This window comes from Propithecus coquereli, unplaced genomic scaffold (assembly GCF_000956105.1).
Source record: "Propithecus coquereli isolate 6110/MARCELLA unplaced genomic scaffold, Pcoq_1.0 Scaffold44, whole genome shotgun sequence".
Taxonomy (NCBI): domain Eukaryota; kingdom Metazoa; phylum Chordata; class Mammalia; order Primates; family Indriidae; genus Propithecus; species Propithecus coquereli.
The window spans coordinates 6,404,952-6,431,522 of NW_012150174.1; the positions used below are offsets into that span (position 1 = coordinate 6,404,952).

Sequence of the window (26,571 nt, forward strand, 5' to 3'; positions counted from 1 at the left end):
GACGGGGTCTCGCTCTTGCTCAGGCTGGTTTCGAACTCCTGAGCTCAAACAATCCGCCCACCTCGGCCTCCCAGAGAGCTAGGATTATATACTTTCTCTTATGAGTATACATTTGCTGTTTGGGATGTTTTGACTTTATGAACAATTTCATCACTCCTAATAGACTATAAACACCTTTACGGCAGCACCCTGGCATTACAATTCTTTGATGCATGGCTGCTAAAGCATTACTTGAATTTTAGGCTGGTAAGTCTCGAAGCCAGGGACAGACTTTATTTTTGAGAAAAAAAAAAATTCTCAGTAAGATGGATATCCAGGAAGAGATTATCACTTGTAACTGATATATCATGGTAGTTCATTCACTTTTTGCTCAAATATTTGTTTAGCTATCAGCACTATAAGCTAGGCATAGGGATACACAGATAAAGATGCTGGCTTTGGCATATAAGAACTCACTAAATAGGTGAGAAATTCAGACATACAAAAAGGTAATTACAATTTAGTGCTGTAGGTATTGTTAAAATGAGAGTGCTGTAGAGCACAGAAGCGAATGATTAACTCTGTGGAGAGTCTTAATATTTTTGCCAGGGATAAAAGAAGGTGAAGCTGCAGGGGTGAGAGGGCCAAGAGGGAATAGGCTGCAGAACAATTTGCGTAAAAGCACCAAAACATATTTAGGGGAAAGTTTAATGTGGTGGGTATATTCGAGAGCTCCAGGGTTAAAGGAAGTATAGCATGATATAGCAAATGAGATTAAGTAGGTTGGAACCAAGTTGTAAAAAAGCCTTGTATACTATGCTAAGTAGTATGGACCTTCCCTTTAAGCACGAGGGAAAAACTGCCATTGGTAGTTTTTAAGCAAGGATGTAATAATGATTATGTTTGTCTAGAGTGGTGATTCTGTGTGGAGGACGGATTGGAATATAATGAGATGGGAATTTTAAAGTCTTTCAGTAGTCCAGGAGGAATGAAGGATAAGGTGATAGAGATGGAGACCTTTCTGATCTCTGCTTCTGCCTATCAAATGGTAATTGACTGGAAATGTCAAAGGAAGAAGACATTCTATAGGTCTTTTTTTTTTTTTTTTTTTTTTTGGAGACAGAGTCTCGCTCTGCTACCTGGGCTGGAGTGCCATGGCGTCAGCCTAGCTCACAGCAACCTCAAACTCCTGGGCTCAATCAATCCTACTGCCTCAGCCTCCCGAGTAGCTGGGACTACAGGCATGTGCCACTATGCCCGGCTGATTTTTTTCTATATATTTTTAGTTGTCCGGCTAATTTCTCTCTATTTTTAGTAGAGATGGAGTCTCAGTCTTGCTCAGGCTGGTCTTGAACTCCTGACCTTGAGCAATGATCCTCTTGCCTGGGCCTCCCAGAGTGCTAGGATTACAGGTGTGAGCCACCGTGCCCAGCCTCTATAGGTCTTTAGAAGGTTTTTAGCCTTGCTCACCTTCTGCGCCTCCCTCACCTCCACCACTTACGCACACACTCCACACATGGCTAAAAAAATATGCTAGCTACCAATGATACCTACGTACAGTTAGTTCCTTATGCATTCACCATTGAGCCCGTACTAAGTGAGGCCTTTCTGTTTCTTTCTGATTCTGATTGTGCTCTAACTGGCCCATGAGCTGGTCTAAATAGCTCATTGCTGGTTTTTTATGAATAAAGTTTTATTGAAACATATGCATGCTCATTCAGTTACATATTCTCTGTAGCTGATTTCACTTTACAGTGGCATTGTTGAGTAGTTTCATTAGAAACCTTATGGCCCACAGCCTGAAATATTTACCATCTGGCCTTTCATAGAAAGTGTTTGCCAGTCACTAGTCCAAAGTAGCAATTCTTAAAGGAGGGAAGGGATTTGTAATTGTTTCTAAAGACAGTTTATCTTTGGAGAAACTGCCTTACTGGTAAATAACTGAAATTTTTCTAAATCCAGGGTTGTCCTTACTAATTTTCACTTTTCAGTAACTATGATCCAAAGGAGGAAGGTATTAATAATGAGGGAAAGCTGCTTTGGAAATGTGAATCTAAATTAACTGCTTGGTTGTTGGGAGTGGTAATGTTAAAATGATATGGGAGGTTAGAATGTTGGCCTTGCTGACCTAGGTACAGAAATATTTAGAGCCACCTGCAGAGCTGTACAGCTCTTTGTCATTTAACAAAAAAGGAAAGAAAAAACCCAGAGCTATATGGAGATGAGACTTAGGTTTAAGGAAACTAGTAGGTTAATTGGCAATAAACTGTAGGCCTTTAGGCCAGACAATCCTGTGAAGAAAATGGTTTAGGGACATCAAAGATATACAGCTAGAGCCCAAGATCTGTTCCAGATTATACACCATTGCACTGGGGGCCATTCCCCTCCATACTTGAGGAGTGTCTTTCTGGTGGTTGGTATATTCACTGAAAGGCTGTGGAAGGTTATGTGAATTAAATCAGTAGGATTTTAGTTTCTGGCTGTTGAACTGATGAGTAGGTGGGAGGAATACTGTTTTCCCTTCTTTGTTTGAATTTTTATTTGTTCAGAATCTATAGCAGAAAAGCCCTCTAAGGCAAAATTGAGTGTGAAATGTTTGCATATATGTGTATCCTCAGTTTTGTTTTTTTTTTTAAAACAGTAGCCTCAGTTTTTAAAACCTTTCTTTCCTTCAGGTTATCCTACCTACAAAGAAAAAGTAAAGAAAAGGCCTGGGGGCCGCCCAGAAGTGATTTACAACTATGTCCAAAGACCCTTTATTAGAATGTCCTGGGAGAAGGAAGAAGGAAAGAGTCGGCATGTAGACTTTCAGTGTGTAAAGAGCAAATCCATCACCAACCTTGCAGCAGCTGCCGCAGACATTCCCCAGGACCAGCTGGTAGTCATGCACCCAACTCCGCAAGTGGATGAGCTGGATATTCTCCCTATCCATCCCCCTTCTGGCAACAATGACCTCGATCCTGATGCACAGAATCCAATGCTGTGATGCTGATGTTCCTTGAAACCATAGCATGCTACTCTTCACACTGACGTTGTACTCTCCTCATTCTGCACTGCAAGGCCACTCTTCTTCATTGTGAGATGCACATAACAATGTTTAGGATATTGCAGTGTAGGCTTTTTTAAAGACCAAAGGTAGCTGGATGGTTTTTTAAATGAGTACAACTCTAGCATCCTGAAGTTCCAGTTATATAAATGTATTTGTTTACCAGTAGGTTTGTGAAATTGGTTCTTTGTATGGGGGACGGTCCTTTTTCACACATGTAGGTTTTTTCAGAAGTGGTTGAAATTGGCAGCTGGGGTGCTTGCAGTCTAGACTGATACTCACCACCCCCCCACATAAAATGCAGAATATTACAGAGTTGCACTTTATAAATGGGGGTCAAATGGAACTGTTCAAGCCATTTTATAGTTGTGATGCACAATGTAACTTAAATAAGTGCTTCTATCAAAGTATTCCTTCAGTGAAATGTGTATAGTTTGCTGCCCATGATGAGCAAAAAATGAGTGTTTATGTTGGGCTTATTTGAATGATTAAGATGAGATTCAGTGCCCGTATCTTAACAGTTCGGTTATCTCCAGTGCCATTTCACCCTTTAGAGTGAGTCACATGCAGGGATTGTGAACATCAGAGGTGGTTTATTATCCAGTCTGCCTTACCCTTAATCTGTTCACAGATATTTATTTACTAATGCTTTGTTTTCTTAAGAGTTATGGGATAGGAAAATGAAGTGTTTGCTCTTCATTTACTAAATGATTGTAAACTCGAGTTTTTCATCAAAATAAAATTCCATTGTTTTAATGTTTCTGACCAAATTTATACCCACCTTGACCAGATTTTTAGGCTAATTAGCAGATTTCCTGTCTTGTCGATGTAACTAGAAATCAAATAGTAGCTCAAGGAACTCATAACTTGGTATATGTGTGATGAGGCATTTAAATTCCCTACTAATTATAAAATATACTATAAATCCAAAATAATACCAGAGCTGAAAAGAGAGTATTTTCTAGTCCAACCTTATATGAAGGGCAAAATGACTTTACTAGGTCATATAGTAATCCTAAGTTTCAGAACCAATTTCTGATACTAGTTCAGTGCTTTTTATTGTACCTTGCTGTTTTGCTTAGCAAATTATTCATGCAAATACTATTTTAAATATTCTGTGGTCCAGTTCAAGAAGCAATCAGAAATATTTAGGTGCTTTGAGTCTGGGGTCACTTAGTGTTTGAAGCCATACAATTGCAAGTAGTGGTAAAGAGGGGTAGCAGTAGAGAAACCAATTTGTTACCTATAATCTTGAATTTATAATTTCAGAGGATTTGAAATTTGTACGTAAACAGTAACATCTTTGTTCTCACATAAAATTGCAATAATTTGGAAATGAACTATTTTAACAGCACAGCTAAGCTAGCAGTATGGGGAAATTATGCAAACCCCAGAATTGTTATGAAGGCCAGAAAGGTACTGCAAATGTTAATTGGCATGAGTCGACCTTAAACACCCTCTGTAGAAACTGATGATCCAGCCCTGTAGCATGTAGAATTTTTTTTCTAATTATTTAAAATGGGAACAGTATTTATAGAACAAGGGAAACATTTATTAAAAATATTTAGCTGTCTAATACATTATACTTTAACCCATATTTATAGTAAAGGATTCTTACAAGGAAGAATAAACAGCTTTATGATACAATTAGTATAAGAAATATCCACATGGGGGACTTCTTTTGTAGTGTAAAAACACCATACATCTGAAATGACCATTTGCATATAAAAGCTACCAATGATGCTTCTGTGCACAATGATTAAAAAATTCAACACAAACAGAATCCAAAATATACAATTAATGCAAGCTATCCACAGCTAGCCCAATAATCAATGATGAGGAAACACTGGAGCAGGCTTAGTTCCACTTTGTCTGAAGTTACACATAGTAAGATTGACTTGTATCAATGGCTCTGAGATGGCTTTTATGAAATCAGTACATAAAAGCTGTTCTCTCCTTATCCAGTAAGCTTCACAGACTGTAAAACTCCACCAGTAATGCACTTTGATACTGTAGCTGTTGCCAAAGCAACGTGTTGTGTTTACAGCGGCCATGGCAAATCGCTAAAGTCAACAGGGCCACCCAGCCCAGCATCTGCTTCCAAGAGGCTCATGATGACAGCCATTGCTGCTTCATCATTACTGGGACTGCTTGATCCTTGGTCATTGTCTATCATGTCCATACCTATGTGGGGGTTCTCACCTGTGGGAGGAGATAAAGACTGGTCAGTAATAAAAATACCAAAACATGTTTAGATTAAGTAAACAATTCCTGACCACACTTTTAATAATAGGGTGAGAGAGGCTGCTTTTTGGGCTACATGATTATAATTTTACTATTTTTACATTGCTGTTTTTCAGAAGAACCAACTTTTTAGAAATAAAAACAAATTGCTTAAAATTTGATAAATGTTAAAAGTATTTGAGTCAACCTCATTTTAATATTCTTATATAACCAGTTAAGGGGAGGGAATTACAGAAAGAAAGGCAAACAGGAAAGGAGAGATTAGGAAAAAAGATCTAGAAAGACAAGTAGAGACAAAGATGGATAAGCAAACTGTCATCACTTAATGATTTTTAATACTCTTCTGAAATGCTCAGCCATCACCCTTCTAGGCTTTATCTCTGAACCCTCATTGGCTCTCCCTCTGAAGAGTTTATGCCCCATGTGGGAGAAAGCCTATGTCTAGGCTACTCTAACTTCCTCTTGAGTTCCAGGGACACACTTGGACCCCCACCAAAACTCAAACATTAAAGTCAACTTTGAAGTAGAGATTTGAACAAATTTTAAACTTTTACTCTGTTCTTATCAAATTTATCTATAACTAAGTTGTTTTATATAATTCAGTTCTTTTTTTTTCTTTTTTCTTTTTTTTGAGACAGGGTCTTGCTCTCTTGCCTGGGCTGAAGTGCAGTGGTATCATCAAAGCTCACTGCAACCTCAAACTCCTGGGCTCAAGTGTTCCTCCTGCCTCGGCTTCCCAAATAGCTGGGACTACAGGTGCACGCCACCACACCCAGCTAATTTTTTAAGTATATATTTTGTAGAGATGGGGTCTTGCTATGCTGTTCAGGCTGGTCTCAAACTCCTGGCCTCAAGTGATCCTCCCACTTTGGCCTCCCAATGTGCTAGGATTATAGGTGTGAGCCCCTGTGACTGGGTCTCAATTCAGTTCTTAAAACTGACTTTATGCCAGAGGTTTTGCAAGATCACTGCAATGGAAATGAATAATAATGCCACTTACCCAGAATAGAAGAACTATCAGAATAAGGATAACCTGGGTTCTCCTGAGCCTGTCCTGGTAGTAGGCCGCTGGAAGGAATGTCTGGAGTCCCTCCATTTAAAATCTACAAACAAAAGGGAAAAAGTATGACATTTTCTACTCCAATATGGATTTTTCAATCAGTATCATGTGTAATGTCACCAAGAAAATGAAGCATGTTGGAAAGAGGAAGCAAGGGTGAGAGGGAAGCTTTAAATGGCTTCAGTTTCTTCTTGGATGATGTCAAACAAGGAACTGTTAGGAATGGTTATAGTAAAAAAAAAAACCTCTCCCCTAAACTATTCTCTTCATTTGATTTAGCCCACACAGGTAACTTAAAGGCTGAATAAAATCCCTAAGAGCATTCAACTACTTGGAATCATGCTGCCCACGTATTTCTTTTAGGCCAAGGCCTAAACTCCAGTGAGCCCAGGTGGGCAGTTCCCCTGTAAGGGAGTAAAACATAGTAACAGATGTTGCTGAAGAAGAAATAAGTGGACTTGTTAACAAGCTGTGAAGGGACACAACTCTGAGGAGTCACAAATGAACAAAACACTAGAAATATTAATAAATCCCTTATCACCTAGCTGCCAACTTAAGTAGCCTGTGGTTTAAGTTCTTCAAACAGGCCACTGGGAAACATGATTACTCCTCCTCAATACCAGAACTCTGATTCTGTCTTGCCCCCAAATCATGCTCCCCGCGTACACACCCCCGCCCCCAGTTTCCTTGCCCTAGTTGAGTCTCAGGGAAGAGCATCCTTTGAGAAGTATTTGGATATAGGTGAGGAAAGAGTTTGGTAGCCACTGGATTTCAGGAGAAACAGTTATTTCAGGCCTTGCCAGTAGGTGGCATTATAATTTTCTTTATTTCCACAGTTCAGCTTTTTGGTCTACGGACCCCTTTACACTCTTAAAAATTATTGAGGACTCCAATGAACTTTTATGTAGGCTGTATTTATCAATATTTATTATATTTGAAATTAAAACGAATAGATGTTTTAAATGTAATAAACCCATTACATGTTAACATGAATAATAAGTAGCATTTTAATGAAAAAATAACTATTTTCCAAAACAATAACAACAAAAAGTTAGAAGATTATCATTATTTTACATTTTTGCAAGTGTAATGTTGGGTTTAATAGATTTCAATTAGATTCTCATGTCTGGTTCTCCAGTCTGTTTAGATATGTTATTTGATTCAAGTACATGAAGGAAATCCAACCTCCTAGAGATACGTAGTTGGAAAAGGGAAGCATATTTTAATTAGCCTTTTCAAAAACTGGAATATTCTTCTCTGATACTACATACAAACTCAACAAATGGAAGTTTCTTAAAGGTTAGTTGCAATGTGGAATCTGAAACCACATCAATGAATTTTTTGTACTCTTGTTAAAATCCATTGGTATATCTTGGCACTTAAGATGGATCTTTTTCCCTTGGATGATTTTGAAATGTCTTGCATTGGTTACTTAGAAAATACCGCCTCACTGAGTTATGCAGATCTTCCAAATGTTGACATATTCCATTATACAGCATCAAAACATCACCATTATTAACACCACCTATGTCATCAAAAATATCTTTTAGGAAGCTCTCAAGCCCAAAGTAGCAGATAGAAATTTTCTAAAAATTCCTATTTTTGCTTGAAAGCTCCACTTATATCACTGGCAACAAAATAGTGTCAAGTTATTTTCCTTGAAGTAATAAGTTCACTTCATTTTTAAGAAATTGTATGCTAAATACCTAAGACTGAATAGCCACAGTTTGCTTGGGTAGAAATGATGTCCCATGGAAAAAGGAGCTAATTCAGCTCACAACTTAGTCACCGAGTGCTGTTTCTTGGGACAAACTTCATACTTTGCAGCATAAGCACTTTATGCATATTTCCCATTTTGTCACATCACGTATTAAAAAGATGTGTACTCAAGGATTTTATAATAAAAGTGATTTTTACTGCTTCATTAAGGACATTCTTAAATGAAACTGGCTTTTAAATTATGTTTTTATTGCGCACATGTGGTTGAAGAATACAATGATTACTAGTACAGTTTGGTGCCACTGCTCCAACTTGGGCAAAACACCAGCAGTTTTACCAAACAGTGCTTTTATCAACACATTATCCACACAGTGAAAAAAAATAATGTTTTAGCATTATTATGAAAATAGCTTTGACCTTGCAGATCCTTGAAAGGACCTTGCTCCCCGCCCCCACCCCCCCACCCCAAAAAATGACCACAGATGGCTTTTGTAGAAACCCTGCTTATCTGAACCTTAGTGTTTCTGGATGTCCATACTCTGCTGGGACCTATGGAGGCTCACTTAGCCCCCCTCCGCCCCCCGCCTTTTTTGGTACTGTGACTTGGATACGAATTAGCCTCCCTTTTTAGCTCGATCCTGACTGAAACAACTGCAGGCTAAATGGTTCATTTTTGGACCTGCCAAATTTAAAGGTGACTAGTAAGGGCTGGGAGCTTGGGGCCACCTTCACTCTTGGGGCCACCTTCACTCTGGTACATCATTTAATGCTGCTGTCGTGTTTAACTCCGTCTTGTTCAGGCTGCTTAGGACTTATCCTATGAGAGAATACACCCAGAATTTCTTCTCACAGACCCATTTTTATAAGCCCAAACGAAAAAAGAATTCATAAACGCCCTAGAAATACTTGGGGCTTTATGATGCAGAGCACAGCTTTGTATTTTTGGTAGTCGTTGATATGAAAAGAATTGGAAGTCATGAAACCAGGATCGTAGTTTGGGGCCACACCTATTAACAAATGCTGGGAAGCCTGGATTTTGTCATGTATGAAGTTGTGGGCATAAGATGAGAAAATGTATATGAAAGTCCTTTGAATAATATTTAAACCTATACTGGAGTGATAACCTTTAAAAACTGAGTGTAGAATCCTCGATGGTAACAGCAAGTCAAGTGCCTAAGAGTTGAATTGAGAAGCAGAGATGGGAAAACCATGCTAACGAGATGGTGATCTAGTATGGAGGGAAGGATGAAAACAGATGAGTGATTTCTAAACCCATTTATAGCGTAGTCTTCTAGCCAGCTCTTCATGAAGACCAGTGACCTATGAACTACTGTACCCAATGTAGTCACGTCACAGGCAACCCAGGCGGCAGATCCCCAAGTGTTCTGCAGCTGTAAAATGTGGCTTGACTTCCAAAGGACTGCTGGTGGTATTGCTGTTTCCAGTGCCTGCCCTAGACACTAATAATATTTCCTCCCGGGAAAACTGGCAGAGAATGAGATACTCCTCTATGTGAGGTACTCACTAATCCTTCTCTCATGGGAACTCTTGAATTGCTCCGTCAGAAATAAACTGACAGCTCCCCATTCCTTAGAATGTTCTTTCTGCCTTCCTGCACTCATATAGAATAAATCCTCTGAGGATGTCAGCAAGCCTCCCTGGCTCTACCAGTATGCTTTGTACCCAGCCTCACACAGATGCATTTATTTGAAGGAGGAAAAAGAGTCCATATTGCAACCACAACTGTAATTCTATACTCCCACCCCCAACAATTCAGAACTTGAGCAAGAGGCTCTCTAGCCTGAGTCATCAGCCTCACCTTCTTGCCTCCTGGAGAAGAGGCATCAGGGGGAGGTGTACTCGTGATGTTCAGTGGGCTGGAGCCACAGCTGGAAGGTGAGGACCCTCTTATCCTGCCAGAGAAGAAAACAGTTACATTGCCTTTTTTTTCTCCTAGTGGAGTATGTTTTAAGGGGTAGGAGTGAGAAAGAAGATGAAGCTCTAGACTAGGGCTTGGCAAACTTTTTCTATGAGGGCCAGATAGTAACTATTTTAGGCTCTGCAAGGCCGTATGGTCTCTGTCATAGCTACTCCACTCTGCCACTGTAGCATGAATGCGACCACCGACAATATACAAATGAGTGGGTATACCTGTGTTCCAATAAACCTTTGTTTACACAAACAGGTGATGAGCTGGATTTGTTCCAGCAGGCACTGGATCTAGAATGCAGTCCCTGAAGTCACGTGTCTCATTGACACAGCCCTTGGATTAGGGTCTGGATTCAGGTTGGTGAATTTCAAGTGATTGGCCAGTTTTATTTCTTCACAGAATCCAGATGAGTTGGAGGAGACCTTAGAAGTTTAACCTCCATCTTTGATACCATGAACTGCAATCCACAGCAAACAATTTATCCCCTACAACACTGTTTAGCTAGTAAATAGTCTTGGAAAATGGAGGTACCAGGGTCTGAAAAGTAAGCAGCCAAGTAGCAGTAGTAATAGCAGCCTGCTAAAGCAGCAGCTGGGAAAGACTGGGTCCGGGCCTCTCAGCTAGCGTAGCTCTCTGCCATAGTAGGCTTACACAACTGAAAATCCACCTAACTCGAGTCAGGCTGAAGGACCTCATGAAAGGAAGCCATCACTTGGCACTGCAGCTGAAGTTCAGGGACAGTGTGGTAGAAATTGTGTGACCATGAGGCTCTCAGCTCCTATACAGTTTTAATTAATTTTTGAACACTCACTATATGTCAGGCTGTATTCCAGGAATTTTCCTGTGTTCCCTCACAATCCTAACACGATCCTTGGGAGACAGTCCTTCCTTTTTATGGTTTAAGTCAACAGAGAGTAAAAGGTTAATTCAATCTCCTACGCACAGTCAGATGGAGAGACAGGCCCAGATGCAAACCCAGGGGGACTGCTTCCAAGCTCCTCTTTCACATGGAAAAGAAGTTGCCCCCAAGGACAGCTGCCTCTATTACTAGCTGATCTGCTTGGTCTCTGTTAGTAAAACAAGGCAGGTTTTTCACTGAAAGAAGTGAATGTTTTTTAAGGCCCAGATCACTCACTGGCAGTTGACAGCTCCACTCCCACAGGCCCGAGCCATACACAAAGTACTGAGAAAGTTGAGCCTTCTCAAGAGTTGCCTTTAGCTCTGGACTATTTTGGTTTAACTTCTTTATTTAAAGCAGTATTTGTCAATCTTGGTGCTACTGACACTTAGGACTGGATGATTTGTTATTGGAGGTGGGAAATGGGGGGATTGCCCTGTGCACTGGAGGATGCTCGGCAAACAGCACCACTGGCCTCTGTCCCTGGACGTTTAGCAGCAGTCTCCCACCCGGCTGTGACCAACGGTCTCTCCATACATTGCAAAACATCCCCCGAGGGGCAAAACTGCTAACAGAGCAACTAGAAGGTGTTACTTGCCTGTGGATTTCCATGATTTCCTCGGCAATCATTCGACCTATTTTTCCTGCCCCAGCCCTTGTTCCCCCTGGAATCCCTGGAACAGTGGGGTGGGTCCTCTTTGGGCCACCTAAAACAAAGGAATCTGAGAGTGGGAAAGGGGAAAACTAAGGAAGAAATGCTATTATGTATTAAAACCAGTTCATCCCATGATCCACTTGAAGTTCAACATCAGGGTTGTGACTTGAGGGACAGTAGAGCCATAGCTTGTCGGGAAAAGGCATTCCAGCAGGGAAAGGCTCAAGTTTCCTTCTAGGATAAGAGGCCACTGTGTTGACATGAAGCATCTAATTCTTTCCCTTCAAGCGCTCATAAAAATGTTTGCTGAAGACCATTGAGCTACACGCCAGGGTTATGGAGATAAGTCCCTGCCCTCAAGGAGCTCACAGTCTAACAAGGGGACAGACAAGATGAAAAGGGCTAAAGCAAAATGCGGTAAGTTTGACAGGTAAGCACAAGGCACCCAACTCATCCAGGGCCAGGTGCAGCTTCTGGAAGAGGTTAACTCTGAGCTGAATCTTGAGAGGTGAGTACAAAATAGCTTGGCAGAGCAGTAAGGAGAGGGAAGCATTCCAGGCACAGTGACCACCATGTGCAAGAGCACTGAGGCAGGACAACCCTTGGGAGACCACCCCGAGGGATTCCTCATGACTGACGAGGGCATGAGAGACAAACTGGAGCAGCAGGTACCGGGCGGATCATGAGGAGCCGTGGCTACCGCGCTGATGCGTCTGGGCAGTGCCCGCAGGGGTGGGGAGTGCTAACGGACTCTACACAGAGGCGGCAGGAAGGAGGACCGGGTTGTTAGAAAGTCCACTGCGGGAGAATGAGCTCTAGTGGAGGCCGAGGTGAGGAGAGTGAGACTAGAGTTAGGAAGGCGTCTGCAACCACCCGGGCAGCAGATGAGGAGGCTGCAGCAGCAACAGCGCTGATGAGGTTTAAGAGATAGAAGGGGCAGGACTTTGTGGTTAGATATAATGAGGGAGAGCAGGAGGCCAGCTTTCTGGCTCATACAACAATCAGGTGGGGAGTGCAGAAACTCAGTGTGGGACATTCTGAATTTCAGGTGCCTCTGGGACTCTAGGTGGCTCTGTCTAGGAAATCGAGAGCTCAGGAGAGAGACTGAGGCTGGCAATATGGCGGTGTGAGTCATCGAGGGACAGGTGGGGACTGAAGCCCTGCCTGCCGAGGTGGTCCCAGGACAGACGAGCCCTGGGGAGGGAGCCTGCTGGGAATGGCACATACCCCAGCACTGACAGGCACCTTCCCCCCAACCACAGGAGGGCTGTGACAGTCACCAAAGAGCACATCACAGCCACCAGGCCACACAGGAGGAAGGCACGAGAGCAAGGAGTTTGCTATTTCAAGGGCTTCCAGGGTCCAGGCACCCTCAGGAAGGGCAGCGAGTTCCCAGTATTCCAAGCTCGACAGAGACAGTGAGACGACAGCGCCCTTACTCATGCGGAACTCAGCAGCACGTCACCTGCTCGAGGCCTCCCCTGTTCCACAGCATATGATGCCAGGGGACCCCGAATACTTGGGGGAGGGTATTTGGCCACAAGCAGTTTCTCCTGGGCAAGCCCCATGCCCCAGCAGTGCACAGTTACCTTCTCCGGAGGGCAGCATGCTGTCCATGCTGTGGGGAGACGCTGTGAGCTGCGGGAAGGTTGGGTCCCCGCCTTCCAAGACGTTGGCTCTGTGAACATCCCAGCAATAAGGAAACGTGAGTCAGGCCTGCTCAGAACCGTGCACCCTTCACCTTGGCCAAGGTGTCCGGTGTCCACTCTGGACCTGGACAGGCCAGAAAATGAAGTGTCTGTCTGAGTGGCTGAACACGTCTTCGCGCTTTTTGATAACACGATGGACAGCATCCCGGCCTTCGGCCTCACTGCGTGCCTGGACCTTCCTAATTCATGTGGGACACAGTCCAGCAGCGGCGGGAGCGGCAGCTGCCCACTGCCACTGCGGCAGAGCCTCCTGCTGCCAGCCTGCAGTAAACCCAGCCCAGCCCCCCGCTCAGCTCTAACTACAGGTGGGGTTTGGACACCACGGGGAAGGAGATGTGAGAACAGGCCCGTCCTTCTCTTCCCCTGCTCACCTAGCGGGTGGCAGCCTTTGAGGGAGCATTCCAGCTGCCAGTGCTCGGCCACCTGCCCATCCTCAGCCAAGGCCAGTATGAGCCTTTCATGGACTGTCAGCCCCCTCCCTCTGCAGCAGCACAAGTGGAGGCCTAGCATGCAGGACCGTGCATTTAAAGGTTGACTGCTTTAGCTGCAAGGAAATGTTGCTGCTTCCTGGAGCAACTCCACAAGCTGGGGCCTGCATGATAAGGGCATTGAGGTTTGTCCTTCGTTAACATCCCTTTCTGGCTTCTGCCAGTCGTGAGGCTTCACGAGATACTAGCAAGATGGCATTAAAGGATGCGATGCTGCTGCCTGTCCCCACTTCCCTAGGTGAGGAGTTCAAGGCATTTCTCTTTGAAGCAAGGGAGCTTCTGATACAGGAAAAACACTTACAAAACAACAGTGTTCGTTGAAACAATGTATTCTACTTCCTTGGTCCAGGGGTTCATGAAACTGAACCATCGACTCCGCAGTGTGATGAAAGAACCATCTTTGATTTTAAACTTATAGCAATTTGTTGTAATCTTTTCTCTCGTCTGTAAAACTGAAAATGCAAAGGAACCATGAACATTGTTGTTTCTTTAAACCAACATATCAAACACGATACCCAATACCAAATGCTAACGGTACTCAGGCTCCAACACTGTCAAACTCTGTAATAAGCCAAGGGAGCCCCGGCAGTCAACACTTCAGAGAACAGGTCGTTTTGGAGGGTCTAACTGAGAGTCTTTCAGTTCATTTGTGAATTTGTCACTATTCTCCAGAGTCCATCACATTAAGGCTCCAGGGAATTACTGACTGCATCCTACACGTCTAACTGGAATCAGCTTGGATGTGAACACAAACAAATGAGAAGGCACTGTCCAAAGGGGCGGGCCATGCTCTTTCCCCATCACAAATCGCAAAGGCAGTACAGCACTTCTCTCATTTGTAAGGACATCAGAATCGATAGAAGCCACACACCTATTCAGACCTCACTCTTCCGTGTAATAAACATGTAAAGAGCACCCTTCCTGTGCCAGGCACTGGAGATAGAAGAAGAGACGGGATATGACTCCTGCCCTCAAGAAGAGGAGTGAGCAAAGGCTACACAGAGGAAAAGATCAGGGTCTTCAGGGATGAACACAAGTTTGCCAAAGAGGAGGGAGGGGAGAAACCAGCAGTGCCCGAGGAATGACAGGGCCTGGTGGGGCAGGGACCATGTGACAGTCAGTGTGGCTGGAGCACAGGCCTCTGCAGGTGGATGGGGAGTGGAAGTGAGGAGGTGGGTGGGGCCAGGAGGTGGAAGGTCTTGAATTTGAAGCCTGTTGCAGGCGTTTGGGCTTCCGTCTAAAGGCGGGAAGTTTTTAAGCAGGGATGTGACATTATCAGGCTTGATCTACCTGAAGAAAAATGGGATAACTACAGAAGGTGGACTTGGGGTAAGAGGGCGCAAGGAGACCCGTTAGGATCTACCCCAGGTCTCCAGGTGGGCACAAGGGCTTCAACCAGGGTCATGGCAGTTGGGCTGGTAAGAAGGGGGCTCTTTGGAAATGCGTGTCTGAGGCAAATGAAGAGGATCTGGTGGAGACACAGTGAAAGAAGACGTCAACGTCAGTCTCTCTCTCAGGAGGCTGCGTATGTGGCCACACCATTAGTCGAGAAGGAAAATATGGGAGGCAGTGCAGGCTTGTTTGGAAACCAGAATCAGATCAGCCCAGCCATACTAATCTGTACAGGGTCTGAGTAAACCCTCTGAACAAGAGACGCCTTCCAGAAACTGCCATGGCCTAGGTACAGAAAACTGTTATGCAGACAGGGTGGGGCATCCGTAAGGGGGTAAATGGTGCCCAGAGGCAAGAGCTTCCTCTTCACACAGGTGTCGAGGCCTGAAGAGTCTTGGGCTAGCTGGCTCCCATGTCGCTGGGGGCAGATTTCTCTGCAAGATCATGTGGACCAGTCTAGAAGCAGGGGGACACTTTAAACTTAAGCTCAGCTTACCTTGCCTATGACATTCTGCAAGATGTCCTATGTCATCTTGGTGAAAATATTCATAACACGATGTGCCTAGAAGTTCTTGTGGTAAATATGCCAAAATAGCTGTTGCCCTAAAAGAATTTTTAAAGAAGAAAAAGCCATTCAGATGATTAATAGCAACTTTGCAGTGGACGAACCCTGCTATAGCCTACGGGGACAAGGCCAAAGCTGGAGGCGAAAAAGCTGGGTTGATTTTCAGAGAGCTTGGTGTGTCGATTTTCTCTCTCTCTCTCTCTCTCTCTCTCTTTTATTTTTTTAGGCATCTAAATTTAATCAAGCCTATAAAAACAGAGGAAAACAAAGCAAAGAAGCCTTTTAAAGGGATTATCATCACAAGAAATGAAATTTTAGGAGGTTTCAAAATGCTAACCATATTAATTAGATAAAAATGCGGTAGAAGTCTAAATCCCAGCATGAGGCTTCGCCTTTTTATTGCCTCCTTTTTAGCAGGATAACCAAACAACAGCCACTAGCAGCTGAAGCCACAAGGACCTTGAAAAGTGGATATTTCCTTTCCCAGCATTTTGTGGCTGTCTCCAGTAGCCAGAAAATCATTAGCCTGTGAATATTCTTAAGGGAGGTTGCAGGCAGCAGTAGATTTTGGGCATCTGTGTTCTCAGTCCGGATCTACCACCAATTAGTTGTGAATTCTGCAGGAGGCCGGTCCCCAGGCTGGGCCTCCCTTCCTCATCCATAAAATGAGGATGTTGGACTAGATCAGTGTTGTCCAACAGAACTTTCTGCGATGATGGAATTGTTCCATTAGCCACCTGTGGCTATTGAATACTTAAAATGTGGCTAGTGAGCCTGGGAAACTGAATCTTTAATTTTAATTGATTAAATTCGAATTCAAATGGCCATATAAGCCTACTATGATGACTACTATACTGGAGAGCTCAGGACTAAATAATTGCTTCCAAGTCCTAGATTCTAGAATTCCAATCACAGCAATGGTCCCAGAACACTCCATAGATTCAGACGACATGCTATGCCCACTATTCTCTTTTGGCCATGGACATCAACCCCACTCCCCCCCGCCACTTAACTGTCTCTATATGCCAAAGAATGGCACAGAGAAAATCTCTGTACTGATGATGATATCCTAATGAGTCTCATTTTTAGCAGAGACCTTCATCACTTCTGTCTCTTTCTTTATTCTTAGAAAAGCCAGCTGACGACCTAGTCTTATGTGCTTTTCAGCTCAGGGTTGAAAATCCTCTACCATCACTGCTCAGGGGTAATATGGAGACTCTTACCTCTGGTCTACAAAAACAAACTTGCCATCTATTGCGTGCCGAGAAACATATTCCATAGATTTCACCCTGATTTCCCCGTTCACCGGTTGCGGAACCATGTGAGAATGTAGTCGTCCGATTGCGACAAGGCAGCTGAGGTTACACCCCTCGTTGTCCGGTTCATTGTCTTCATCCAGCCCCATCTTTGTGGGTGGCCAGCTTTTCAAATAGCCTGTGCTGTGGATTGTGCAGAAGCTTTTTCGATCTGCTAGAAAGTAAAGGCCATGGTTAGTGTCAGTGCCAGGTTTGGGTCACGGAGGTGTAGGCAGCCGACGGTGGAGTGGGATGTAGGTAAGGAGTCAAAAAACAAAAAACAAGGCCTCGCTCTCCAGAAGTGAGCATCTAGTGAAAGGGGCAGACAGAAAAATAGACAACGATCATCTGGTGTAACATGCTTAGTAGGGCTAGTTATACCAAGGGCATTCCACATATCAAGGAAGGAATATCTAAATCTACCTGGGGAGAGGAAGGCTTCCCAGAAAAACCAACGCAGGAAGTGGATCAAGAAGGATGAGCAGTGACTAAAGGACTAGAATATATAAAGGCTGAGAATGTACCAAGGCACAGAACCTGTATGAGAAACAGCAAAGAGCTCCGTGTGGTTCAAGCGGAAAAGGGAAGCGCAGGGGCGTAGAGTTGGAAGGCAGGTTGCAGGCAGATTGCAAGGGCATTCGGTTATTTGCTCACCTATGTGTTGGTCTTTTTTCAGACAGGAAATGGAGAGCCCTCAAAGGTATTGAAGTGGGGAAAAACCAAAACCAAATCATGGTTTGGCTACTCTAGGAGGAGAGTGGAAGGGAGTAGAAACCTGAAGTAGGAAGGCTAGTTAGGAGGCCAGCAGCAATAATACAACAAGAGATGATGAGGACTGAACTACGGCAGTGCACTGAAGAGGAGGAGAAGGCAGGGGAAAGAAGCAGGAGAAATTTCTTTTCTTTTTTTAAAAAATATTTTTTTTTTTTTTGAGACAGAGTCTCACTCTTTTTGCCCGGGCTAGAGTGAGTGCCGTGGCGTCAGCCTAGCTCACAGCAACCTCAAACTCCTGGGCTCAAGCAATCCTACTGCCTCAGCCTCCCGAGCAGCTGGGACTACAGGCATGCGCCACCATGCCCGGCTAATTTTTTGTATATATTTTTAGTTGGCCGATTAATTTCTTTCTAATTTTAGTAGAGGCGGGGTCTCGCTCTTGCTCAGGCTGGTCTCGAACTCCTGAGCTCAAACAATCCGCCCGCCTCGGCCTCCCAGAGAGCTAGGATTACAGGCGTGAGCCACCGCGCCCGGCCCCAAAAATATTTTATTTATTAGAGACAGCATCTTGCTCTGTCATCCAGGCTGGAATGCAGTGGCACTATCCTGGCTCACTGCAGCCTCGAACTCTTGGGCTTAAGTGATCTTCCTGCCTCAGCCTCCGAAGTAGCGAGGACTACATGTGCATGCCAACACCCTGGCTAATTTTTCACTTTTGTAGAGATGGGCTCTTCCTATGTTGCCCAGGCCAGTCTCGAACTCCTATGTTCAAATGATCCTCCCACTTTGGCCTCCCAAAGTGCTGGGGTTACAGGCATGGGCCACTGTGCCCAGCCATCAGAAGAAATGTCTGAGATAGAACTCTTAGGATTTGGTATGAATATTAGGCTTAAGGGAAAAAAAGAAAATGAAGAGGACTCCAACTTTTCTAGATTGGGTGGTTGCTGGTGTCATTCACTGACTCAGGGAAGAGAGAAAAGATTGCAGTTTGGGACACATTAAGTATGAAGCACCAGTAGACTTCAACAACAAACCAGCATGGAGTGTTTACCAAGCATGGAGGCTGTGCAGGTTACCGGAATACAGCGGAAAACAAATCAGACACGCTCTCGTGGAGTTTAAAGTCTAGCTGGGGAGACTGACTTTAAACAAATAATCACACAAATAGCTACGTAACTGCACCTATAGACAGTACTACACGGCAAACCTGCAGGGTGCTCTAAGAAGACATAAGGCAGCGTGAGGCTGGAGTGAGCCAGGTGACGGGAGCTGGCAGGGCAGGGGAAGAAATCCCGGTCACAGGTGGCAGCGCGCACCGGAGCATCTAAAGAAAGTCAGCACGACGGGAACGAACTGAGTAGTGGCTGGGCCGGGGCTGCGTGGTCACGTTAAGTATTCTGAACTTTTCTTGAAGAGCAATGGGAAATTTTCTGAACAGGAGACTGACAGAAAGACCATCCTGGCCGCTGTTGGAGGGGTGGAAAGCAAGGGCAGCATTTTACCAGACCCAGTGCGAGCTGAGGCTGGCCTGCATGAGTGACAGTGGGGCGCACGGAGAGGGACAAACAGATTCAGCTAACTCCTACAGAAGGAAGTCACCGAAGCAGGACTTAGTACTGAGAGGACCGAGGGGCTGCGGCGGAGGGACAGAGGGTGAGGGTGCCTCCCAGGCTTCCAGCACGAGCAGCGAGCTGCGTGGTGGCGCCACTGACACTGCAGGAGAAGCTCAGGTGGTTACTTGGCATGTGTCGTGTTTGAGATGCCCTCGAGATATCCAAGCAGGCAGATTTAGTTAGATTTAGTAAGCAGTTAATTTAAGAATTTGCAGTTCAAAAGAGAGGTCTGGGCTGGAAATACAAGCTTGGAAGTTACCGGCATGTAAGTGGCATGTGAAGCTAAGGGAGCAGGTGACATGACCCATGGATAGAGCGCGGACAGAGGAGAGAAGCCCCAGCTCAGAGAGGAGGAGCAGCAAAAGGAACCAGGAAGAGAGTGCGAGTGGCAGAGGCGGGGGAGGTGAGAAGAATGTGGTTTCAGGGGATCCTAGTAACGGCCTGAGCTCCTCCTTCAGTGTCCTAGTGAAGCACTCTTCAAGATGCGAGAAAAATGAAAAGTGGCCTTTGCATCTAGCAACACGAAGGTCATCGGTGAACCAGCGAGAGTAGCTCTGGTGGACTGGTGGGTGCTCAGGGGCAGTTAGGCCAAGAGCACCTCCTTCCCAACCATGTTGGAACAAACAGAATTGAAACACAGGAGGCCTCTCCACACATCTCGTCATTGTGACACCGGTCAGGGCTCCTCGGCTTCACCTCTGCTCCCCAGCTGCCCTCCACATGGTCGGGGGAGAGGGTCCCGGCCGCAGTCCCAGGACCAGCCGCTCTGGCCAGCCAGGAAGCACTGAAGCTACGCCGTGCTGAGACTCCGCTCCAGAAAGCGAGCCTCGCCTGGCATAGGATTTGAAAGAACTGTTAAATCGTTACCTTTTTTCTTTGAGCAGGTGGAGGCAAAGTCCTTGTCTTCAACCTTTACTGAAGGCCTGTTACACTTCATCCTACAGAAGAAAGAACGCCGTGCTCCAGAACATAATCGAGATGGCCCAGGGGTTATATCTGTTTTAACTGGAAGTCCAGCTGCAAATCAATACACAAAATGTGATAAACTGAGAGTAGTGTTGTCTGTCAGGAGGGGGAGTGTGACCTTGAAGAAAGCCTTTTCTTTACAGCCTCGCTGTTTGTATCGATGGCATGAGACTAACATCTCTCCCCAGTGCAGGCCCTGACAGACGCAGTACGGACAGGTGTGTTGTCAATCTGGAAACGCTTATAGATTGCAGAGAACGTGCTACTAGACGAATGGATGAGATGCTCCGGGGGATACACATAAACATAGCATGGGGTTCCCGGCCAACAAGAGCTCACGACTGAGAGAGGCAAATGGAAGTGCACCAGGAAAAGATTAATAATAACACAGGATGGTGTATGATTAGTGCCAAACAAATGGCAAAGATGGCCTGTGCTTCCCCGAGGAGGAAGAACTTGGGCTGGCACTCGGCGGAAGGGCAGGATTTGGATATTGGAATGGAGAGGAGGAAGCAGGACCACCTGACGTTCTCAACCTGGCTGTAGGCCAGAGTGCCCTGGATGCTTCATCAACACACAGATCCTCGGGCCCCGTTCTGTATCTGTGCTGTCCAAGGCGCCAGCCACGAGCTGCGTGCAGCTACGGGGCACCTGGGATGTGGGTTTTCTGACTTGAGGTGTGCTGTAAGTGTGCAATACACAAAGGATTTCAAAGACTTAGTACAAAAAAAATAAAAGAATGTAAAAGAACTTAATTGTTATAATTATTACATATAGAAATAATAATATTTTGGATTTATTGAGTTGAATGAAATATATTATTTAAATTAATTTTTCATTTATCCTTACTTTTTTAAAATACAGCTACCAGAAAATGTAGAATTGCACATGTGGCTCATGTTTGTGGTTTGCATTGTGTTTCTGTTGGGCCGGGCTGTCTGGAACCACCGAATTAGAATCTCTGGAAGTGGAACAGGATGATGCTGCAGAGCTCCCCAGGTGGTTCTGAGGTGCTGCCTCCTTGCAAAACCCTGGCTACGAGTCAGTGCAGAGCCGGGGGAAGAGCATCCCGCCGTCGGCATGGGAGCAATTATGCCGAGCAGTGGCTGCTGCCCAGGGCTCCTCCCCTCCCGTCCACCGCCCGCATTGCCACCTCAGTGGTCTTTCCCAGAATGCCAATCTGACCCTGTCCCACCTGGCTCAGAGCGCTTCACTGTGTCCCCACAGATCAAAAGCTCTTTGTGGTCCAGCCCTTTGCCTCCCTGCGCGTTTTGTCCAACAGCACCAAGCAGGCCACAGGGCCCCACACCCTGCATCTGTCCACAGATCATTTCCTCTGCTCTTTTCCTCCCCTCATCACCTGGCAAACATTAATTCATCTTTTCAAACCCATCTCGGTTGTCATCTACTCGGTGATGCCTGTCCTTGCACCCACATGAGAATTAATCATCCCATTCTCTGTGCCTGGTACTATTTCTATGGCTGTACCTATTATTATGCAGGCTGCTGTCTGCCTCCTTGCTTCCCTGACTCTATGGTAAGAGCCTCAAAGGCAAGGACCAAACACCATTCATCTTTTCCTCCTTGGGCCACTAAAAGAATGTCAAGGCCAGACTACAATATAAAGGGCAACAGGTACCAAAGATCACATTTTACTTCTAGGAAGAGGGTGCCTTAATGAAAAGGATATTTTAGAGGAGATTCCTCTGGTTGTGTTTCTCTCCAGGGATTACCACGGAGAGCTTGGAAGCAGGACACCAGTTAGGCCATGACTGCACTGGGCTGAGGTGAATACAACACTGATACTATACTATGTGCCAGGAATTGTCCCACCTGCTTTACCTATATTAACATAGTTCATCCTCACACGAACCCAGTGAAATAGGAACTATTTCACACATGAGGAAACTGAGGCACAGAGAGGTTAAGTAACTTGCCCAGGATCACACAGCTAGTGAATGGTGGAGCCAGGTCCAATGCATTAAGAAGAAAGCCAGGAGCTGGGGGAGTGATCTAATGAGGAACCACTTGAGAACAAATCAAACTCAGCCTTTAAACACAGGAGCATACAACTGGGAATTTCTGAATTCTGAAAAAAAATTCTAATCATTAGAAAGAATCATGTCAAAGTAGCTGTACTTCCTCCCAATAAACTTAGCCATTCAGTTTTTTTCTTCTTTATGTAAAACAAACACAAAAGAACATAAGTATTCTGTTTAGCCAAAGATAGCCCAGGTGCCCCAGAAAAAGGAAAGCGGTGGGAACAGAGGCTGAGCCCACGGCACACCCTGGCTCTCTCCACCGGCTCAGCGCTCAGCGGTGGCCGCCTGTGAGCCGGCTGCCGAGGACACGCCAGGCCTTGTCCTCCACTCACTTTTTGCATCTATGAGCCGCTCCCGGGGTGTGGTGTCGGAGGAGGAGAGCTGCTCCTTGACTTTGGTGATATCTTTAGGATGCAGGTAGTCAAACAAACTCTGACCAATCAGATCGTTCTGCGGGGGTGAAATGTTAAAAATGACAAGTCAGTCACGTGATGAATTATGCAACAAGTGCTCACAGTCTGTAACACCCTTTGCTTTTATTTTGTATTTTTAAGCATGAGATTTCAAACACTGTAAATGTGAACCTGTACATACGTCCAACCACTTTGCCTAGACACAGGCACAAGGAAGGAGGCATCAGGAGATTGATTTTGATAACACGTGAGGGGAAAATGCTCAATGATATAACAGTTCATGCACCTCTGAGGCAAGAACCTTGGCTGTATGTATTCTTTTTCATTCATTTCTGAGGCCCACAAATTGCCCTGTACGACCTCAGAAGGAGGCATGTAGGCGTGGGCTCTGACCCAGCTCTGCTGTTCAGCCTCTGTTCTTAAGCAGGTCATGTCACCTCGTATGCCTCAGTCCCCTGACCCATTAACAGAGATAACAGAAACTTCCTCCATAACTTTGTGCTGAGACTAAAAACAGCAAAACACTTTGGAAAAATTAAATTTACATTAACTCTGTGTCATTTTGATCCTTCAATTCTTCTGCCTACCAAGCTTCCATGCAAACACCAGTGTGTGAATGACTGAATGAATGAATGAATAAAAACTTTGGGGATATAATAGGTGAAAAGCTCTGTTCTAGATGCTTCCATAAATGCTAGTCTTATTTGATCCTACAAACAATCATAAAAGGTATTGGTTATTCTAATAAATTTTTAGAGGAAGTGGAACAGTGCTAATAAATGACACATCACTGCAAATACAGTATGGGGTGGGTTCCCAAGTTTCTTATTCGCTGGTATTATATTACCTGCCTGCCTTTCTCCCTTGTCAGATAGCCTATCACTCCTTGACTCCACCCCATAGTTGTAGGTCATTTATTTTATGCCAATTATAAAGCCATAATGCTGTTGATCAAATCAGAGTCAGATTTTTTTTTTTTTTTTTTGAGACAGGGTCTTGCTGTGTTGTCAGGGCTAGAGTACAGTGATGTCATCATAGCTCACTGTAGCCTCAAACTCCTGGGCTGTGGTGATCCTCCTGCCTCAGCCTCCCGAGTAGCTGGGACTACGGGCATGCACCACCATGTCCGGCTAATTTTTCTACTTTTCGTAGAGTCAGGGTCTCGCTCTTGTTCAGGCTGGAGAGTCAGATCTTTAAATGGGGAAAATATTAAAAGATTTTTCTAAGTTTAAATTCATTTTTCTGTTAAAAAGTTAAGAATTTTCTAGAAGAAGGATTTCACATGTGACTTGTACACTATAATTATTCTGAAAAGCGGGATGACATTTCTGACTGCTGGGAGGCTGCCCACCACCACCAAGAGCATAAACGATACCTGGCTGTAGTTGAGGATCTTGAAGACAGACTCTGAGACAAAGAGTATCTTCCCTCGGTCACATCCTACGACAAACAAAAATCCATCTGCTGCCTAATCAGGAGAAATGGATAATCAATTTATCACACTTTAGGAAACATGATTTGTAATCACTCTGATAGTTAATCAAGGATTTATTTTCTAAGTATCCAAAGCATAGGAACACTCATTGATAGTTTCACTGGTATCCTAAGAAAAGGACACTTAAAATAAATTCCTGATGAGAACAATATGATTCTCTCCAAGGCAGATAAGGTGTGCGTGTGTGTGTGCGCGCGCATGTGTGTGTATGTGTGCACCTCCATATACTATCTAATAACTATAGAGAAAAGTCCAATTAAAGGTAGTTCTAATTCAAAGCAGAATTCAGCTTAAGAATTCTCTTTTCATTGTATGACGGTCCAGAGAAATAGGTTTCATTGCTCTGATTATAACATCTCTGTGGCGAATCAGCATCTGAGATTGGAAGAACTCTTTAAGTCTTTAAGATCAGAATCCCCTCTTCTAACTCTCAGCCACCATCTGTCCTCAACTTGAACACCTCCATTTACAGGCAGCTCTCTAGAACGGCGGTTCCTGACATTTGGAATGGTATTTTTTGTTTCTGTTTTTATGCTGATGGTCTGGCATAGGGCTACTTGCAGGGGTATTTTTTTATCCTCCACCTCACTCCCACCCCATAATTCCAATGTATGCGGGGTCGAGAGCGGCTGCTCTCAAGTACCACCCTTCAATCCAGGGCTGGGCTATTTGTATTCTAAGTGAGACAAGAAAAGCAAAGCAAAATCTTCCCTTAGAGTCTCTTAGCCCTTTTTCGGTTTAAATACAGGTAAACATCTACAGTGCCAATATAGACAGGTATAAAGGCTGAAGCAGTTAAATACCAAAGCTGTAGTGCCAGAAAGCCTATCTGTTCTATCTACATGTGGGTGACCCCAACACACAGCCCCCCAGTGGGCGAGCACTCAGCTCCTGCCGGAGCTGCTGGTGGCGGCCAGGTGCTCCCACCCCGCCGTGCACCTGCTCTCAGGACTCAGCTCCCCGGTTCTAATACACGGCGGTGGGGGGCAGTCTCTCGCTTTATTCACTGATCTGCAGTCCGCTCCCTGGAAAAATCTAGAGAAACTCTGTTCCCTTTTCTACAAAAGAGCCTTTGGGATGTAGTTTAATTCAAAGAACTAGGAAATGAATTCACGTGCCAGAAAGTAAAAGGAGGGTGTGCGCGCTGGTGCTGGGCTGCAAGTGGGGGGCGGGGGGCGGAATCACCACTGCTGTGAGAACCTGGCAGGCCACCCAGCCAGAAGGAAGCCGGGGAGGATCCTTTCTTAAGTTAGGTCCCTAAGCGGGCCCAGGGGCAAGGCATGACAGTGAGGGGGAAGTAACTTTCCAAGCACCATCTGCTGGAAGCCTCATTCTGTCAAAAAATAGGGTATTAATAACTTCCTCATTTGCCTTGCAGACAATCTCATATCTCACAAGAGAAGTGTTTTGAGGCTTTTCATTGATGTGGTGATGTGGCTCGAAAGGTGCCCTGGAAAGGCGGCCGTGACATCTAGAGGGAATGCTGGGCAGGGTCAGGGCTGAGCTGAGATGTGGAACAAAGTGGATTCCAACACCCCAGGGGACAGTGAATGCAGCCACGCAGGGCAGGCTCCCAACAGCCCAGCTCCGCTGCACTCTGGCAAATGAACTATCTGGTGAAGGAGCTGGGCCCAAGGGACAGCTGAAGGGCAGAGGCTGTGAGAGCACTAAGAGCACCAGGAGGCCACACGGACGCCAAGGGGCAGGTTCACTCCTGGGGAAGACGATGCTAGTTAATAAGTGTCAGGGAGGCCCTGGCATGGTCTGCCTAGTTTTCAAAATATGGGGAAGTAGAGTATCCAGACGTTATAAATGGATATGGTTGACTGATACCCAGTTCACTTAAGATATTTTGACAGCAGTTAGTAAAGAAAGCAGGTGGTCAGATTTGCAGTGGTGAGGAAAAGCAGAAGTCCAGATCCTGTTGCCAAATTGTCCAAACCTCATCTGAGTGGACCCTGCCTTCTGCTGAAGCCAATCCCGGGAACTGGGCACCTGGGAGTGGCAAGGACTGGGCAGCTTTTCACAGCTACTGACATGTGCCCGAGAGGGGAGAGAAGTTTCATCGGGGAAGACAGATCACCAAGAGTGCTGTGCAAAACAGAGCAGCAGAAAAGGCAAGCCCGAGATGAAGTATTTAGTTTGAACAGCATTGCGATCTTTGTCCACCCCCTGATGAGTGTCGGCATCTGACAGGAAATTATTAAGAAGAGCAGCAAGAAAATGATTAAGTGTGTGTCACTGCAAAAGGACTTTGTTTATTTATCAGGGTCTTGCTGTGTTGTCAGGGCTAGAGTACAGTGATGTCATCATAGCTCACTGTAGCCTCAAACTCCTGGGCTGTGGTG

The 26,571-nt window shown here is 44.9% G+C and overlaps 2 protein-coding genes across 3 annotated transcripts in view; one reads left to right on the forward strand and one right to left on the reverse strand.

Annotated features, from left to right (window-relative positions):
- The window catches only part of BTBD10 (BTB (POZ) domain containing 10), a 58,801-nt gene extending 55,006 nt beyond the window's left edge, over positions 1-3,795 (forward strand). For both annotated transcript variants that reach the window (XM_012654382.1, XM_012654381.1), the window contains exon 8: positions 2,655-3,795. In XM_012654382.1, coding sequence (XP_012509836.1) covers positions 2,655-2,965 — 311 coding nt within the window. In that variant the 3' untranslated portion in view covers positions 2,966-3,795. The remainder of the gene's footprint in view (positions 1-2,654) is intronic.
- A 760-nt stretch (positions 3,796-4,555) lies between these two features.
- ARNTL (aryl hydrocarbon receptor nuclear translocator-like) overlaps positions 4,556-26,571 on the reverse strand; it is a 102,898-nt gene continuing 80,882 nt past the window's right edge. Inside the window, exons 10-20 of the mRNA XM_012654383.1 lie at positions 24,104-24,196; positions 22,648-22,765; positions 20,175-20,324; positions 16,909-17,155; positions 15,617-15,723; positions 14,030-14,180; positions 13,121-13,209; positions 11,475-11,583; positions 9,868-9,961; positions 6,270-6,372; positions 4,556-5,227 (exon numbers count right to left, since the gene is read on the reverse strand). Coding sequence (XP_012509837.1) covers positions 5,067-5,227; positions 6,270-6,372; positions 9,868-9,961; positions 11,475-11,583; positions 13,121-13,209; positions 14,030-14,180; positions 15,617-15,723; positions 16,909-17,155; positions 20,175-20,324; positions 22,648-22,765; positions 24,104-24,196 — 1,422 coding nt within the window. The 3' untranslated portion in view covers positions 4,556-5,066. The remainder of the gene's footprint in view (positions 5,228-6,269; positions 6,373-9,867; positions 9,962-11,474; positions 11,584-13,120; positions 13,210-14,029; positions 14,181-15,616; positions 15,724-16,908; positions 17,156-20,174; positions 20,325-22,647; positions 22,766-24,103; positions 24,197-26,571) is intronic.